This window comes from Stigmatopora argus, chromosome 8 (assembly GCF_051989625.1).
Source record: "Stigmatopora argus isolate UIUO_Sarg chromosome 8, RoL_Sarg_1.0, whole genome shotgun sequence".
In the NCBI taxonomy this organism is placed as follows: domain Eukaryota; kingdom Metazoa; phylum Chordata; class Actinopteri; order Syngnathiformes; family Syngnathidae; genus Stigmatopora; species Stigmatopora argus.
This window is the reverse complement of record NC_135394.1, coordinates 16,603,611-16,616,066: the sequence shown is the minus strand read 5'-3', so window position 1 is coordinate 16,616,066 and position 12,456 is coordinate 16,603,611. Positions and strand designations below refer to the sequence as shown.

Below are 12,456 nucleotides of genomic sequence, written 5' to 3'. Positions count from 1 at the left end.
AGTCGGACCCGAGTAGTGCGAACCATGCATGGAAATTTGGGTGAATTTTTTTTTTAAGTTGGGGAAAAAAGTCCGAAGCACCCGGAAATTAGCTTAACGAGAATAATAACCTTTAAAACATGACAGTTCTGGGGTCCTGGGTTCGATTCCAGGTGGGGCTTCACTGTGTGGACTTTGCATGTTCGCCACGGGCTTGTGTGGGTTTTCTCCGGGTACTCCGGTTTCTTCCCACATCTCAAAAAATATGCATGCTAGGCTAATTGGATGCTAACTTTTTTTTCGAGCTATGAGTGATTGTTTATTCGTCTCCCGATTTAGGGTGTTCACTGCCTGGTGCTCAGAGTGAGCTGGGATAGGCTCCGGCACCCCCCGCAACCCTTGTGAGGATAAGTGGTTCAGAAAATGAATTAATTAAATGTGAATATCCACGCTGAAACTGGCCAATCATGCTAATTTTTTATTTATTTATTTTAATTATCGCGGCCATGTTTGGTCAACATCAACCAAGATATTCGAGGATTACTGTATAAAAATATGAATACATATAAAATAATAATAATATCATAAATCATAATTTTTTTATGTATTTTTTTATTTTATTATCGCATCCATGTTTGGTCCAGATTAACTGCGATTTTCGAAGGATTACTGTATAAAAAATATAATTATATATAAAATAATAATAATATAATATCATAAATCATATATGATTATGTATGTATTTGATTTATTTTTTTAATTATCACAGCCATGCCTGGTCCACATTAACCGCGATATTCGAGGGATTACTGTATAAAAATGTAAATATATATAAAATAATAATATAAAACAAATACAAATATAGTAATAAAATAAATAATATAATAAATTAAATAATAATAATATAGTGAAAAAATAATAATAATATAGTAATAAAATAAATAATAATAATGTAGTAATAAATAAATAATAATATAATATATAAAACCCTGCTTCTTGGGATGGGCTTTTATTTTAATTTTTTTTGTCTGAATACTGTCCTAAAAACCGATTGCATCCGTTTTTTAAGCAGGCGGCGTTTCCGAAGCGAACGGCATTCCGACGTCAACGCGCTTTGGAAATAAACGAACGGGGGAAAGAGCCGACGACCGACTTTACTGGTTAAAAGGAGGACCGGCAGCGTGTGAATTTCAAATCAATAATCCGACGCTCGCCGCCCTCCCGCGAAGCTCGCCGCCCGGCGCCCCTCGAGAGCAGCTGCTATCAAACCGCATACATCTGCGTCGCTCAGAAGCGTTTCTGACTGCATTAAACGCGGTGGCGCGCTTTCAAAAAAGAAAAAGGACACGTTTGACAGTGTTGATGATGTTAAAGTTGAAAGGCGCTTTGAGCCCGAGACCCTCCTGGTGGGTTAACCGCAGTCGCTCGGGCGCATTTTAATGGGGGTGCGACGACGGCGAGGCGTTTGAGCGCCGCGCGTGCTAGCTTGAAAACTTTCAGAGGAAGTTGGAGATTCTACAGGTACGGTCACATTGACAAATTTTAGTAGGCAATATATTGTCTGATAAATTATTGCCCCATCAGATAATATTGTTTAAAAGAAGAAGAAGAAAAAATGAGCCAATTGAATCACTACTTATCGGGACAATGTGTCTTCATAAACCACCCATTAAAATGTAATGTTTATTTTTAAGTAAGAAACAATAAATTGTCATAAAAATGATTAAAAATTCATTTTATGGACCGCTTATCCTCACAAGGGGGGTGCTGGAGCCTATCCCAGCTAACTACAAGAATCAGGGAGGGGACACCCTGAATCGGTGGCCAGCCAATGGCAGGGGACAAGGAGACAAAGCACATCCAATCACAATTTAGCATACAATTAGCCTAGCATACATGTTTTTTGGGACGTGGTAGGAAACCGGGGTACCCATAGAAAACCCACGAGAGCACGGTGAGAACAGGAGTTGGAGTCGATCCCAACTAGTTAAGGGCACCAGGTGGGCCACACCCTGAATCTGTGTCCAGCCAATCGCAGGGTACAAGGAGACAAACCAATCAATTGAAGCTAGGAACAAGTTAGCATCCAATTAGCCTAGCATGAATGTTTTTGGGATGCGGGAGGAAAGCGGCATACCCGGAGAAAACCCACGCAACATGCACACTTATGTACGTTTTTAAAATTACCGTACATAATCTGTCAATCAACGCTATTTTAGAATAAAATATGAATTAGCAAGATAGCTAACGCCATTTTTGTTCTCTGCCAATTAAAAAAAAATTCATCCAAAATGAACGTCAAAAAACAAACAAAAAATCGGGTAGAATCTGAATTACGTGATAGCATAACTGCAAGCATGCTTTTATTTTGAAATGTTTACCGCAATGAGCATGCTAAGCTCCTAACAGTAAACTTTTTAAAAAAATAAACATACTTGTATTGTATTTTCCTCACTCATGTGGTCTGTTATTCATTTTTCCTACTTTTTTTGCAACCTGATGTTACGATTCGTTTGCCTGACTTCTGGGCAGACTGTTTGGGTTCGATTCCCACTGTGTCCTAACCCCAATTAAACAAACAAATGTAGCCATTACTATTTCTTTTCAATAGATTGCAGACATATTGCATAATCGACATTTTATGGAGATGATATCCATAGCGTAAGCGTGACACTCCCCGAACCAAGATTTGCTTTTCATGACCTTTTATGGTTGGACTGGGTGACCAATCATCATTCTTTGAGATAATAGCAAATTTATTTATGGATGCCTTCAACATTCCTACATGAACCCACTGGAAAAAAATGTCATCATACTTCATTATTGGACTAAAACACAGTTTTGCACCCGCTAATGGAAACAAAAACAAATATTCTTGAAAAGTAACACAGCATACAGACGTAAAATGGAGTAAATTTTGGCCAAAAATGAAGGTTCACAGTAACTAAGGAAGAAACCATGTCAGCCAATTGACCCAATTATAATTTGGTTGGGGATGTTTAGCAGTAATTGCAGTAATTTATCTGTTAAGCATGATTTTATTGCAACAACAAAATACGGTGAACATTCTTGCGCCTTCATTCCACCATTTTACATATTGTGTCAATCACTCACTTACACAAGAGTACTGTATAAACTGTACAAAATATGTAATTACTAGTTCTAGACTTACTTGCATATTGATAGTAGTAAATCTACCATTATTTTCAGACTGTAAGTGGCATTTGTTTATATGAGGCAGCCAAATTAAAATGTTAAAACATATTTGTTCAAATATAAACCACACGTGTCTACACTGCACTTTCGAATATTTATATCCTAAATCATGCTTCTGTTAGTCTAACAATCCTTGATTTAAAAAATATTTTGAAAAAACTATAATTTAATGAGATGTACAATATCTTAAGAACACTGTATAAAAACAATTATAAATTAAACTTAAAGTGGTCATTATTACGAGTGACAAACTTAATGAGTTTTTTCCCATTCAAAAGTGCCTGTGGCATTTTGACGAATCTGCATCTTCGATTCAAGAGGATGGATTTACTTAAAACGGCTAACAAACCAGCTAACGCTAAAAAAAATATCTCTAAAAACGCCAACTTTTCGACACATTCCGCGGCTCCTAACTCAGTCTTCCGCATTCCCGAGCCGACCACTCGGCTAATAACCGACACAAAAGAAGCGAGAGACGCCCAAAAACGTGGGGGGGAAACTTTCCCAAACTTCGCCCCGCTACGTTTAGCTAGCTTACAGACTCATTACCCTCGTGTTAGCCCGGCTCGTCATGCTAGCAGCGTAGCGTCTGGCCCCAGGTGTGTCCACGCCCTCCCTCCCCCGGCACCCACGGCCCAATCTCGGCCACGTTCTCGCATTCTCACCGGCGTCACTACGGAGCCTCGGAGAAGTAGCGGCGGCGTCTTTCTTCCCCCACCCGCTGTCGCCGAACACGCGTCAAACATTTCCCCCCCTGCGTCGGCTCAAACGCGACCGTTCGTACCCGGTTCAGCTCGACTCGGTTCGGTTTTTTACCTTGGGCTCGGTGCTTTCGTGGAAATGGAAAAAAAGGACGGGGGGGAAAGTGACAAAATCCCCGGCAGCCAAACTTCTTGATCCGCAATTCTGGGAGAGTTTTTGTGGGCAGTGACGTCACGCTGAGAAATTCCAAGCCGAGGTTTGCCCATGTAAGGCAGCAGGCCAGCGGGGACAGCCAGCCGGGACGGCCCGTTCCTAATCACCGCCACCCGGTCGACGTACGACGCGCCGACGCCCTCTTTGCTGATGTGGAAGCACGTTTCGAGGAAGTGAAATAACGCTTATTTCATCAAATTTATTTAACCCTTTCGTGAGCGAATTAATCATTATTTTTTTCCCAAAAAAAATTAATTAGAATCCCTAAATAAAACATGGGTCTCCAACATGCGGGCCGAGGGCCATTTGAGGCCCGGGGTACGATATTTCGCGGCCCCCATTTAGATGTATTGTTAGGGTTATTTGGTGATGGGAATTAAAAGATATATTATTTTAAGTATGATGGAATAATTGAAAGAAGAATTTTCTAAAAACAAAAAAATCAGGAGTCCTTAAAGATTTTTATCTTTGATGACTCGTGACTTTTTTGTTTTTGAAAAAATGATTCTTTTGATTAATTCATTATACTTAAAATAATATATATATGAATTAATCAAAAGAATCGTTTTTTTAAAACAAAAAAGTCACGAGTCATTAAATATTTTTATCTCTAATGACTTGTGACTTTTTTGTTTAAAAAAAATGATTCTTTTGATTAATTCATTGTATTTAAAATAATATATATAATATTCCGAGAAGTAGCGGCGTCTTCGAAAGATTTTTATCTTTATTGACTCATGACTTTTTTTGTTTTTAGAAAAATTTTCTTTCGATTAATTACAATTTTAAATATTGAAGCGATCGAATGTCCTATTTGAATTTAATTCAACCTAACCCCCAAATTTTATTTTTTTAAATTAGCCATTTCCTGTAAAAACAGACAAAACATTTTTGGTTACCTTATAAGAAAATTTATGATTAAAAAAATGGTTAACTGGAACCCAGAAAGAAAATATTTTGCAAAACAAATGTAGCATTCTTATGAGACTGTTTTTTCAATCACATACAACACTGTAAAAAATGACATTCTGAATCTTTCTTTTCATACTAGATATACAGAAATATTAATTTCAGATTCAGGTTTTTAAATGCAGTTTCACCATTCACACCCACGTTTCTAGAATCCAAAATACTCGAAAACCCCAACGTTTCAGCACGTGTCCTCCATTTGAACACATTTATCGCTTAGCTAACTTTCCCCATTCATAATCCCATGCAAATAAAAGCTAACAGCTTCCCCTACCACTCATCTTGATATACCCGCATCCCACAATGCCTTTCTTGTCCCAAATGCCTAAAACCATGCAAATCCCCACCGATGCCATCTATTATGAAAACCAGCACCCGACATTTCCGCGGGAATGGTCGCCTGCCGCGTCCGATCACGTTCGGCTTGAACATTCCCGATTTGTTTGCTAGCCATCCCGCGGCGCTCTGCAGATAACCGAGGCGATAAAAACCAAGTTTGGGGCCTCGTCCGAGTTAATCTCGTTTGTAACGTGTGACGTCTTAACAGCCGATTTCCTGACGGGCCCGCCAGTGAGCCCCCCACCCCCGACGTAAAGCGGATTTCAAACAGACGCCCCCGACGAGAAGTGAAGTTCGCAATGAAAGAGCAATTAGCATGGCGCGTTAAGGGAAGTTAGCAGCTTTGATGTCTTTGCCTTTCCTTGATAGGGCGCCGTTCAATTTGACACGCCAATGGGAGAAAGGGGGCTCGCTCTCAGGGTCCACCGCTACAGATAAGTCACGTTGCCGTTAGGTTTTTTTTATCTAGCGTCGCTAGCGCCGATACCGATTCCGAGACCGTGTGGTATCGCTCTCGATTCTGTCCCGTGACCATATTTTTTTTCTTTTTGATATGAAGTTAAAAAGTCACTTGAATGGAACGCGACGTATATCGTGGATCGATCGGACGCAGTTTAACTCGTGGGCTGTCACGGGGGATGCTAGACGTCCAATCCATTTGAAGTGGGAGGGAGGGAGTGAATGTTCATTGGCTGCCACCCTCGGAGTTCAAAAAAAATTGGATGTCTACAAGTGATAAAGTACAGTGGTACCTCGACATACGATCTTAATCCGTTCCGGGACTGAGATCGTATGTTGAGGTTTTTCGTAACTCGAGCGGACGTTTCCCATTGAAATGAACTAAAAAACAATTAATTCGTTCCAACCCTCTGAAAAAGCACCAAAAACAGGATATTGGATTAGAAAAAAATGTTTGATTTCTTCTATTTCACCATGTATTAACAAAGTAACACATAACTAGTGGTTTAATAGTAATAAAATGTGTTTGATAGGTACACGGTCGATTGGTCGCCGGTCTTTTGGTCGCCAATCTTTTGGTCGCCAGTCTTTTGGTCGCCCAGAAGGTTATTGATAATTACCATTTAAATTGTTGCTCAAATTCCCTAAATACAAACTGCGAATGACTATTTAGTCATACTTAATGCCCTATTAATTATTAGGCTAAAGAAAAGCTCAAAATTCCCCGGATTTTTATTGTTTTTTTGTTGGAGAACTTGTTAAGAGCCTGACTGATGTCGCTTCTTAAAGGGACAACGCATGTGCATACAAACTCTTATACGCTCAGTGAAAGTGCTCTGGCCATTATTGGCTGTTGTGTGCGCACACACAACGAAACTCGTCTGAATAAATCGTTCAGTGCTCGTAGATATCTGTTATACACGAAAGAGATGTGGCAAAAAAGTGCGCTACAATGATAAACAGCCTCTCATGTCATGGCCACCTGGCTTGGTCGCATCTCGAAATTTTCATCGTGTCTCGGGCGAATTATTCGATCGAAATTTTCATCGTACCTCGAGCATGTCGTAGGTAGAGCTGATTGTAGGTCGAGGTACCACTGTAATTGGTTATGCGAACGTTATTATAATTTATCATACATTTGCTGTAAAAAGAGGCTTGGCAAAATAATAATACTTAAAATTAATGTTTTTGGTGAGCTTCCCTGTCAACTGTGTTTCAAAACGGCACCCCCGCGCACTTCAGTTTTAACACCCTCAAAAATAAATCATCAAGACTCACACTGATCTAAAATATTGAAATGGTGAAATAAAAATCATTTTCGGTGACGGCTTGCCTCTGCATAGTTGAAACCGACGATGGTCAAAGGAGAGGATTTTGAATGAAAAAACAGTAGAATTGCAAGAATAACAACCAATCACACTCATGGCCAGGGACAATTTAGCATCCAATTAGCTTAGCATGCATGTTTTGGGGATGTAGAAGGAAACTGGAGTATCCGGAAAAAAAACCACGCATGCCCGGGGAGAACATGCAAACTCCACGCAGTGAGGACCCACCTGAGATCGAACCCAAAACCCCCAAACTGTGTGGCCGACCCGCTAACCACTGCTCCACCGGGCTGCCCAATATTTTTAACATTTAAACATTTATACCTAGGAATAATTTAGCATTAGCATATTAGCCTAGCATGCATGTTTTGGGGATGTGGGAGGAAACCAGAGTACCTGGAGAAACCCCACGCAAGACCAGGGGAGACCATGCAAACCCCCACACAGTGAGGACAGACCTGGGTTCGAACCCTCGACCCCACAACTGTGAGGCCGCCAAAAATAAATCACTCAAATTCGGATAACAAAGTGCGTTTGAGCGAGTGAGTTTGTCTTTGACGAACAACTTGACGTTTCTATTCGTTCCGAGTCGGAAATCCTGTTCTGCTCGCGGGTCGCCATGGCGTCCGCTCAAACCACAAAGACGGATGACGCTAGCGGCCTCCTCACTTCCTGTCTGTCAACGCTTGCAATTCAAACTGTAGTGAAACTTGCTCAACAGTTACTAGGAATCCAAATGAATGAATCACAATAACATCCACTCGATTTCATGTGGGCCGGACCAGTTTAGATATAATATTTTGATTTTTTAAAATAAATTGATTAAAAGAACTGGATTAAAATCCCTGAATATTCCGTTTTTTATAGATCTAAAACAATGTTTATTTTAGCTTTTTTTAAATATATTTTTAGATTTTACAAAATGATTTTTGAACTAAAAACACAGAAAAATGGATTAAAAAATGACAATTATTGATTTAAAAGGGGGAAAATCAGGAAATTTAATATACATCTATACTTTATTATATTTTAATTTGAATCGGATTAAAAGAATTGGATTAAAAGCCCTAAATATTCAGTTTTCTATGGATAAAAAAAATATTTGAGCTTTTTTTAGTAAGGGAAAATGTATTTTAATCATTTGTTTTTCATTTCAAATGGAAACATTTTTTAAAATTATATTCAATATTAAAGTGGAAAACCCCCCAAAATTATATATTTATTTTTAGATTTTACAAAATGCTTTTTGACCTAAAAACAATATAAAAAAAGATTAAAAATTGCAATTATTGATTTAAAAAGGGGGAAATCAGGAAATATAATACACATCTATACTCTTCATTTTAATTTGATCCTAAAACAGAAAGTCGGCACTCATCATTTACTTTCTCGGGCCGCACAAAATGATGCGGTTGGCCAGATTTGGCCCCCAGGCCGCCACTTTGACACTGGTGTATTTTGGGATACATATCTTGTTTGGCATTCTTTAAAATTATCATTCTTGACAAAATGATTCTTATCTTGGTTTACTCTTCCACTCATTCATTCATTTTCTGAATTGCTTATCCTCACAAGGGTCGCATGGGGTGCTGGAGCCTATCCCAACTAAGGCGGGGGGACAACACACTGAATCGGTAGCCAGCCAATCGCAGGGCACAATGAGAAAAAACAACCAATCATAGCTAGGGGAGATTTAGATTGTTCAACCAGCTAACCTAGCCTAGCATGCATCTTTTGGGGATGTGGGAGGAAACCAGAGTACCCGGGAAAACCCCACACGAGCGTGGGGAGAACATGCAAAGTCCACACAGTGAGGACCCACCTGGTTTTGAACCCTCGACCCCAGAACTGTGAGGCCAACACACGCCTGAACCACTCGGTCACTGGGGCTTGGGACAAGTTAGCATCGAATTAGCCTAGCATGCATGTTTTTGGGATGCGGCAAATCCTGGGAAAGCACAAACTCCACACAGTGAGGACCCCAACTGGGATCGAACCCTCGACCCCAAACCTGCGAGGCCGACGGGCCAACCACTTACCCACCGTGTCGCACATATAAAAAAAATGGCATTACCCCCAAAAAGTCAACTTTTTCCCGCCAAAACATGACAAACCCTCCAAAAATCTCTCCAGCGGAATGTTTTTATTTTTATTTTTTCCCCAACAAGCAATTTCGGGGGTAACGACGGCAAAACGGCAAAACGGCGAGCGCTTTGAAGGTTTTTTGGCCGTGACGCTCCGGCAAACGCGTTTAGCTCACGCGGCGGCTCCGGGCGGGGATTTTCTGATTTACATGCTCAAACACAAGAATTAGAATTCATTAGCGCAATCTGGGGTCTCCATCAAGACGCCGACTTGTTTGATGAGTGGCTTTGGGACATTGTTGTTTTTCTTTTTTCCGTTTTTTTTTCTTCGTCGTCGTCGTCTTCGTCACTCCTCCTGCCCGCTCGCTACTTTTGTCGGCTCCTGATTGGGCGTGACCGGCCCGCTAACGTGGCCGCTGTGCTCGCAGACTAATCTGCGCTATCTCCGCTCTTAATGAAGGCGGCGTATGCGCGTCCCAGACGTGCTTGTTGTTTTCCCGCCTGCTATAAAAGGCTTGTTTTTCTCGCCGTTCCCCGCCAAAAAACATCGCTTCCGTCATCTCCTTTCGCCGGAATTAACCCGTTTTGGGCCACGCCCCCTGGAATGCGAGATGGCCAATCAGAACCTTGCATTTTGATCTATTTGGCGGTCATTGACGGTGATGGACGTCCATTTTGTATTGACCGCGAGTGGTGAATGAACATTCGTTATTTCTGTCTAAACCGAAGTAGGCGGTTCGGTGGTCGAGTGGTTAGTGCGTCGGCCTCATAGTTCTGGGCTCGTGGGTTCGAACCCCTAATTTGTGTGTGCTTCAAGGGCTTGCATGGATTTTCTCTGGGTACTCCGGTTTCCTCCCACATCCCCAAAACATGCATGCTAGGCTAATTGAATGCTAACTTGGCCCTAGCTCCGATTGATTGGTTGTTTGTCTCCATGTGGGCTGTGATTGGCTAGGCCACCGATTCAGGGTGTCCCCTGCCTCTGGCCTGGAGTCAGCTGGGGTAGGGTCCAGCACCCCCCACGACCCTAATGAGGATAAAGCAGTTCAGAAAATGAGACAATTTACAAGTTTATAGACAAAATTTCATCGAGATTTAATCCTCACGCACATGACGGCGCCCCCTGCTGGTGCACTAAAACCCACGAGTCTTCCCTGACCTCATGTCTCCAAAATTGACCGTTCTTTGAAAAAAAAAATCCTCCTTTTGTCCTTTTTAAACGACATCAAATGACAGCCTAATCCCGCCGTCATCAAAACTAATGCTAACGAGCTAGCGCCCCCAGTAACGGGATGATATGGATTACTCCGGCACCACCGACCTTGCCCTTCCGCTTGTTTTTTTAATTTTTTATTTTTTTTTAATGCCCTCCAGTGGCGCCGAAGCACTCGGCCAATAAAAAGGCAAATATCCCGCCTGATGATTAAGGTCATTCGCGTAAGCCTCAAACGGCGTACGCGCGGTGGGCGGGGGTGGGTCGCGATACACGCTCTTTCGGTTGCGGCGCGTGGAAAAGCCGCGGGTAAAGGTGACGTTTTCCCGTAGAAAAACGGAGGAAACGTTTGGGATTTCCCGTTTTTTTCCGACGCCGGGGAACCTCAAATCGGTTAAATTCCGATTTTTCGGAATTTGTAGAGCTCGTTTTCCGCCGACCCGTCGTTAGCGTCCCAAACGCGGGTAAAGGTTTTAATCCGGCAGGTTTATCCCGGGATGACCAGGGATTCTGACGGTGAATCTTCCCGCCACCATGGAAATGTGTTGGACTAATTTGGCTTAAAGCGGGATTGGCCCCATATGAGTCCACTCATCCCTCCGATTATCCCGGGTTGGACGCCGGCAGCGGCGTTCTCTCTAATGTCCGCCACGTCTTCGCTTGGGTCGAGATTATTTGAGATAATTTGGGTTGGTCAATTGATTAGGGAATGAACAAACAATATTTACAAAGTAGCAAATGTAACGACCAATCAGAAGACCTGTTCTGTGAGTTCGTTTTTTTTAATTCGTCGTTCGGTTAGATCTGGGCTGCGCAACTCCGGTCCTGGAGGACCCCTAACCAATCCCAGGGCTTGACATTAATATAAATTGATATTTGACCTCTGAGCTTTACGAACGCATCAAAAGAGCCACAAACACTCCCCAAAAGAGCCACATATGGCTCGTGAACCATACGCACTCACCAAAAGAGCATCAAAAGAGCCAAATATGGCTCATGAGCCATACGCACTCACCAAAAGAGTCATCAAAAGAGCCACATATGGCTCGTGAGCCATATGCACTCACGAAACGAGCCATCTATGGCTCGAGAGCCAACGCACTCATCAAAAGAGCCACATATGGCCCGTGAACCATACGCACTCACCAAAAGAGCCATCAAAAAAGCCACATATGGCTCTTGAGCCATTAAAAGAGCCACATATGGCTCGTGAGCCATACACACTCAGCAAAAGAGTCATTAAAGAGCCACATTTGGCTCGTTAGCCATACGCACTCACCAAAAGAGCCATCAAAAGAGCCACATATGGCTCATGAACCATATGCACGCACTCACCAAAAGAGCCATCAAAAGAGCCAATATGGCTCGTGAACCATATGCACGCACTCACCAAAAGAGCCACATATGGCCCGTTACCATTCGCACTCACCAAAAGAGCCATCTATGGCTCGTGAACCATACGCACTCACCAAAAGAGCCATTAAAAGAGCCACATATGGCCCGTGAACCATACGCACTCACCAAAAGAGCCATCTATGGCTCGTGAACCGTACGCACTCACCAGAAGAGCCATCAAAAGAGCTACATGGCCTGTGAACCACACACACTCACCAAAAGAGCCATTAAAAGAGCCACATATGGCTTGTGAACCATACGCACTCACCAAAAGAGCCACATGTGGCTCCCGAGCCATCGGTTGTTTGAACTAGCCCGTCGACTCTCCAAAATAGGTCGCTTTCTTCCTTCCCCAAATTGAATTGGAAACCCATTTGAGTGGGCGTGGCCTCCCCAGGTCGAAGAAGTGACATCTGGCGTGACGTAAGGACACGGTAGCCCTCCGTCCCGTGTCCTCCGCTCCCCTCCCCTCCCCCGCTTCGGAATAGTCATAAAGAGCAATATCTGCTTCCCCGCATTGAGCCGAGCTTAGCTCGATTAATGCACTCAAATATTTGTC

General features: G+C 42.3%; 1 protein-coding gene across 6 annotated transcripts in view; it reads right to left on the bottom strand.

Annotated features, from left to right (window-relative positions):
* The window catches only part of lpp (LIM domain containing preferred translocation partner in lipoma), a 147,445-nt gene that overhangs the window by 134,604 nt on the left and 385 nt on the right, over window positions 1–12,456 (bottom strand). For 2 of the 6 annotated variants that reach the window (XM_077607415.1, XM_077607416.1), the window contains exon 1: window positions 3,861–3,994. The exons of 2 other annotated variants lie outside the window; for them this stretch is intronic. In XM_077607415.1, the coding sequence (XP_077463541.1) occupies window positions 3,861–3,941 (81 nt within the window). In that variant the 5' untranslated portion in view covers window positions 3,942–3,994. 2 more of the 6 variants (XM_077607421.1, XM_077607420.1) reach the window with 2 other exon arrangements.